Here is a 6,120-nt window from a genome sequence, read left to right as displayed (position 1 = left end):
TCTATCATTATTCGACTGAAGATGTTTAAATAAAGGGCAGTGCAGTGCAGCATAGTGTGATGGTGGTTAGTGCTACTGCAAGAAGGTTCTGGGTTCAATTCTCCGCCCTTTCTGTGTTAAGCTTGAATGTTCTCTGAGTCTAAATAGATTCTCTACAGGTACCGCAGCTTCCTCCCACAGTCCAAAAGTGCATGTTATGGGTTAATTGGTGACTCTTTATTACCTGTAGGCAAGTGAGTGTGAATACTTATTTATCCCTTTATGCCTCTATAAGTTGCCCCTATGATTGACTGGTGCCCTGTCAAGGGTGTACCCTTTCCCACCACCACCTCCCTGGTGGATAAGTATTATAGATAATGTTTGAATAATTGAAAATCATTTAAAAAATTAATTTTAAAAAAGAATATGAATGTATTTTAAATGGCCAAAATCCAAAGTTTCTCCTCAATGTTTGATTCTCCTGAATCAACAGCCTCACCTCAAAATTGTTGTTTGAACTGCCTATGGAGGACTTTACAAGAAGCACCTTTCTCTTTCAGCTGACTGATCATAACAGTTAATATTGTTAATTGGTGATTAATTGGATGCCATTTGGAAGTCTGGAGGCCAATGGTCCATTGCTTCCAATGGCTGTAATTCTGATCTTGTAGTGAACTTGGGAGAAGAATAGTGCATATGATTTAAATGTCACTGCCACATTCACTGATCATTTGTCCATGTCCGTCCACCCATTTCTTTGAATGGATTGCAACGCCTAGTTATTAAGATTTAGCTTGCTTGAAATGGAAAATCCATATTTTTCTTCAGAGAACGAGATTAATTTATACAAACAAGTATCTGACCTCTGTACGGTTAGAAACGAGCATGAACTCACTGACATTGAATCGTCACGCTCTTTTTAAGTGACCTTTATTCTGAAATGTCACCGCACGTGGTCGGAAGGTGAAACAGGATTTTTGTCACGAGCTTCATGATTCAAACGTGACCGCGTGAGCTGTGTGCGTTCACGTCCGGGTTGAGGCATGAGTCGCACATTTTTGCTTTTGGAAGTTCAGAACAGTTGCAGTCACTTCTTCATATATATAATTTTACACCTTAAGGTTTTAACTGAGTTCAACAAAGAAGCTTGAGTGTTGCGAAATCAAAATAAAAGCGAATCGATTGCTTCGATTTTTTTTTCAGTTTTATGCTGAACAACACAAAACAAAGTGCTTCAAATGATGCAATAATGCAGTATACACACGGTGCTGCTATAATTTTCAGCTCTAAAACCAAATTAGCAGTTTATATTTCGTTGTAAATTTCCTGAAATTGCCTGCAAACTAGTGGGCGTGGCACAGGTGAGAGATCTCAGAACCAGGAAGTGGAAATGGTTGATTGTTATGTTCTCGGTATGATCTGAACAGGGACCAAACGGCGGACAGAGTCAGATAGTAAGACATTTACATGTTTTGTCTTTGGTTTATTTCCTGACATCCTTCAGGTAAAGACATCGAAACACAGAAGAACTTGAAGACTAGGGCTCTGCTTTGATTTATGAGCCTTTTTAGAGAATATCCTTTAGACGTACGTGTTGGAAAAAAAAACTGTAATGTGAAAAGTCAGATTTCACGAGCCGAATGTTTCTTTTTTGTTTGTTTGTTTTGCTATATACTTACAAAATTATGGCTAAAGTACCTCTCTCATAGGTATTTGGGCCCTCAAATCAGATTTTCCGCATCAGGTCCATTAAAGATTGAAAACCCCTCAATCTCAAGTAATTTTCCTCACCATTAAACTTCATGAAATAGTTTAAGCTGCTTTTCTGTCCATAGTAAAGATAGCAGAGACACAAGCGAACCATCCACTTAGTTCATTACTCTATAATAGGATTCATGTCCATAAAATCCTTTTGTAGGCAGAATATGCCCAGGGAGGGAAGACACCATCAGAGAAGCGATGAGTATGATGACTATGAAAGCAGAGAGGGCAGAGGTCGCAACCAAAAGCCAAAGCCGAGAGACGAGGACAAGAGAGGTTCTGGTGACAGGAGAGCCAAACAATACAGACAGAGGGAGATGACAACTGCCTCTCAAAAGGAGCCACCTGTCTACAGGGACCATGTCCATGAAGGACCCTCAAGACTGTAAGGCAGCACTCTCTATCAACAAAGCCTTCCACCCACTGTTATCCATACCAAGACCATCTCTCTCAGAACTATGCACCACAGTTTTGTGTTTATGTAACATTATGTTTTGTTTGTTGTTGTTGTTTTTTTTTTTTGTTTTGAGAAAAAACAATTCTTTCCCACAGAAACATAATGTATTGTCTTTGTAGGTCCAGAGAGACATCACTGTATCACTCTGAGTATTATGAGCCACAAAACAGACAAGCTCTTTACAATCTCAGATACATTTTAACCACCAGAGGTAAGCATTATTTTAGGGTCCTTCTGGGAAATGTCAGTTACAAGTTCAAATTATTACTGCACATTGATGGACAGGTTGGTGGATGGTGCACATTCAGTCAGTCAGTACATTTTCAATCTGCAGGAAGAACAGCGTTTTCCTTCAGCTCTCAGCTTCACAAAGCACACACTCAAAATCTATAGAGGAAAATGAGTAGTATGATAAAATTTGCAGGTTCTTGGTTACATAAAATGTCTTGTTTTGTGAAGGGCCAAAATCCAGAGATTCAGTTCATTATCATTTATCACTGTTTCAACTCTCCTAATTGCGTCATGTTTCTTTATTTTAATGGTTTATCTCTTAGGTCTGTGCCAGGTTATGGAGCTTTTTGTGAATCTGCTTATCATCATTTGTGCTGGGGTGCCATTCAGCAACAAGGGGGGTTACCGTGACCTGGCCAGCCTTGGCGGTCTCTACTATTATTACTATGGCGGAGCCACTGCTTTCACTGGAGCTGATGCTGACAGGGTGAAGGAGCTGGACGAGTTGTTCCATCAGATCAAGCAGCCGCCATATATCTTCACTATGGCCTGCGCGGGGGTTTTGATGATATACGCTGCTACCATGTTCACCCTGGGGATTTTCAGAGTCCCTTACCACTGGCCCCGTGTGCTGCTTGGGGAGGCACTGTTGAACTTCCTTATTGGCCTGGGTTATATCCCTGCCCTGGCCTTCTACTTCATTAAGCTGCAGGAAACCTACAACAATCCTGTCTGTATAGAGAGAGAGCAGATGTATAAGAGCAAAGGCCACAAAGGCTTTGACTGTCAGTTCCATGGTGCTGATATTGCAGGGGGCATCTTTGGAGTGTTGGGGGTGATTGTTTTTATCCTTGGTGCAGTCTTAGCTGTCAAAGCCTTCAGGTCAGTGCAGGTGCTAAAGAAGGAAAGGACAAATGCTGACAATAATCTTTAAACTGCCTTTTCCTCATTATACAGTAAAAGTGAGATCGATTTGAAATTCCTGTGACAAAAATGTGGAAAGTTTTTATCACATTATGTGTAACTGTAGAATGAATATTTTTATTACATCTTTTGTAGTATACTTTTATTTTTTTGATGGAGTTTTTGTATTTGAGGGATAGGGTTTATATACCTGGATATGCTGTCTGTTACATTTTGTATAGACTTGTAGCTATAAAATCTATTAAAAATAAACAGCTTGTTTTACTGCATAATATTTGTGAAAATACTTTGAAAACATTGTCATGACAAAAACAGCAAAACAAAGAGCTGGTTGTTTCATTTTTTAGTAATTCTTTTCCTTTGCAGGATGTTAATCCGGTACAGCTCCATAGTTCAGGAAAGATTATCTATTTCTTAGCGCTAAATCATTGTGAATTCCAAAACATAGCAGTAAAGCATCTTCCAATTTGAATTTTGTCTTGTAAATTAAAAGTTCCTATTTTGTTTTGTCTAAAGATTTCCCACCACACACAAAAAACATGGATACCAGGAGTCTTATAACATTTTACCATATTTTTTTGTTATAGATCTATTATAATAGAGATGTCATTCTGAATGTTGCCAACAGATGGCAGATTTACTGTTTCCTTACGACTTCAACATGAATTTTGAATATACATATATTCACAGTATCTTGTTTTTTCTTATTAATTTTCTCACTTCTAATTAGTTCTATACCTCATAACTTTTTTCTGTGGATTTATGTTAAGAAGCAGTTTTGAAATCATAAATAGAATAAAGCATAAATAGAGACCAGAGCAAATACCGTTAACATCATATTTGGGGATTTTAAAATTAATGACAGAATAAATTGTCAGCATTTTACACTTACCTTATAAGCTTTGTTTTTAAAAAATCTTCATTGGCATGAAGTCCGAATAAAAATGGTGGGCAAAATGGACAATGGACAAAAAATAATCACAGTAAAAAGTTTTATTGCTACTTGGCTTAAAGTTAATTTAAAAACAGCGTGTCTGCTCAAAACTAATGATAGCAGCATTTCAAATAAAATAACAGCTAGCCTTCACTCTCAACGTTCAGGGGAGTACAGTTCTGTCCGATAAATGGCAAAAGTGCTCATTGTTAGTCCTCTTGCTAAACATAAATCTTGAAATTTATTAAACATAAAACTACATTTCAGCAGCAATCTGCATGCTCAAATAGAAACCTCAAAAATTAGATATGCTCCAGTTTGTACAAATAAATCACATTTTGTATGCACTCTTATGTTTTTAAGTTGGCTAATATTTAGGACATGCTTTCAACATTGATGACAGATATAATTAGTACCTTCAAATAGAGTACCATAATGAGACATAGTATTCTGTAGAATCCCACTTAAATTCTGTAGTGGAGAAGGAAATATAGATTTGCATGAAACGATGAGGTACAAAAATAAACATCAGCATCTTGGCATTGAGAGAAAAAAAATATTCAAAGCATTTCTAGAAAATAATGTACAGAAAGGAAAACGGGAGATTAAACAATAGCTACTTTGGTCACATGTTAAACAACTGGAGCATCTTCAATCAGTTTCATTCACCATATTCACACAAAATTACAGTCAATCCATTATTCACACTAACATGCATGCACTTACTGGACGTGTGCACTCAAGCTTCATTTTACACATACAGACATTTGCAACATACCTGTTGTGTAGGGAGCTTGAGAAATTGCGCAGAGGAAATTTTACGGTTAGTAAATGATCAGCAGTAAGGAAAAAAAAAATAAAAAACACAAACATTGACACTGTACTCAAATGCACATATCCCATCTTTTGGTGTAGAGAGGCGTTATTAACATTATACTACTGCCCCCCCCCACACTGAAGAATTAAAGGGAATATTTTAATACATTGCACTGTACCCGGTCCCCCCTCCCCCTGTTCCTACCCACACAGTTGGCATATGTACATGCGCACTAATTAGTCTGGTAGTGGAATATGATACACTTCATACTGGAAGGACAGGGCAGTAGATCAATATATGGAAAAACCAAGAGAGACACAATTAGCACATTAACAGCTGTGGAAAAATTCACCAAGGTGCAGAGCTTTAAGTGTGGCACTACAATACAGTCTGAGCCTGACTTGGCAATTCTGGGACCAGAATAATAGAATTACACTGCAAATGAGCACAAGGAAAAGACATACACAATAAAAGAGCTATGGATGTTGGAGACGCAATCCAAGGGAGTACAACACACACACATGCACACACACCCACACATCAGTTAATATGTGTTTTAAGAGATTGAGAAAAAGGATTGTTGTAGTGTTACATGATTTAAAAAAAAAAGAAGCACGTGTGTACATGTATGTATGCATCTTCATACATATATACATATACACAAGCACGCACTGACACAAATATATGTATATATTGTGTGTGTATATGTATACGTATATATACATACACACACACACACACACTCTCACTCATACACATGTATATATATAAAGTTGAATACATTTAGCACATTGCATATTTGTATGAGGGAATTCCCAATATTTGTTGCAAACAAAACACTATATTGTAGGAAACCTTAAGGGAAGTTCCAGTTCCCCCTCTGCACTTGCTAAAGAGCTCAGCCTCCTTGCTTGTTTCACATGTGTACTAATATTATTCACAATCATTTGTCTTACAGCTTTTCTAGCTCCTACTGTGGCAGGTACATCTGCAGTGGCAATCAGTGTTTCACACTCA

The 6,120-nt window shown here is 37.6% G+C and overlaps 1 protein-coding gene across 3 annotated transcripts; it reads left to right on the top strand.

The window, feature by feature from the left end:
* Positions 1-1,364: 1,364 nt before the first annotated feature.
* marveld3 (MARVEL domain containing 3) lies at positions 1,365-3,824 on the top strand. Of its 3 annotated transcripts, none has more exons than XM_029498645.1 (4): positions 1,365-1,433; positions 1,898-2,125; positions 2,317-2,408; positions 2,752-3,824. In XM_029498645.1, the coding sequence occupies exons 2-4, from the start codon at positions 1,905-1,907 to the stop codon at positions 3,360-3,362; spliced, it is 924 nt and encodes a 307-aa protein (XP_029354505.1). In that variant the 5' UTR covers positions 1,365-1,433; positions 1,898-1,904; the 3' UTR covers positions 3,363-3,824. The 3 variants fall into 3 exon arrangements, with proteins under 3 accessions (XP_029354505.1, XP_029354506.1, XP_029354504.1); XM_029498646.1 differs by lacking the exon at positions 1,365-1,433 and adding an exon at positions 1,483-1,756; XM_029498644.1 differs by lacking the exon at positions 1,365-1,433 and having other exon boundaries at positions 1,483-2,125.
* Positions 3,825-6,120: the final 2,296 nt, after the last annotated feature.

Source organism: Echeneis naucrates, chromosome 3 (genome assembly GCF_900963305.1).
Source record: "Echeneis naucrates chromosome 3, fEcheNa1.1, whole genome shotgun sequence".
Lineage (NCBI taxonomy): Eukaryota > Metazoa > Chordata > Actinopteri > Carangiformes > Echeneidae > Echeneis > Echeneis naucrates.
The sequence above is the reverse complement of the archived record's forward strand: the minus strand, read 5'-3'. Positions and strand labels throughout refer to the sequence as shown.

What these genes read in the sequence shown, in the direction of transcription:
- marveld3 (XM_029498644.1), top strand. Translation starts at nt 1,875, where the DNA reads ATGTCCATAAAATCCTTTTGTAGGCAGAATATGCCCAGGGAGGGAAGA. An exon ending in CATGAAGGACCCTCAAGACT is followed by an intron (nt 2,126 to 2,316) that starts GTAAGGCAGCAC and finishes TTGTCTTTGTAG; the next exon opens with GTCCAGAGAGACATCACTGT. An exon ending in ATACATTTTAACCACCAGAG is followed by an intron (nt 2,409 to 2,751) that starts GTAAGCATTATT and finishes TTTATCTCTTAG; the next exon opens with GTCTGTGCCAGGTTATGGAG.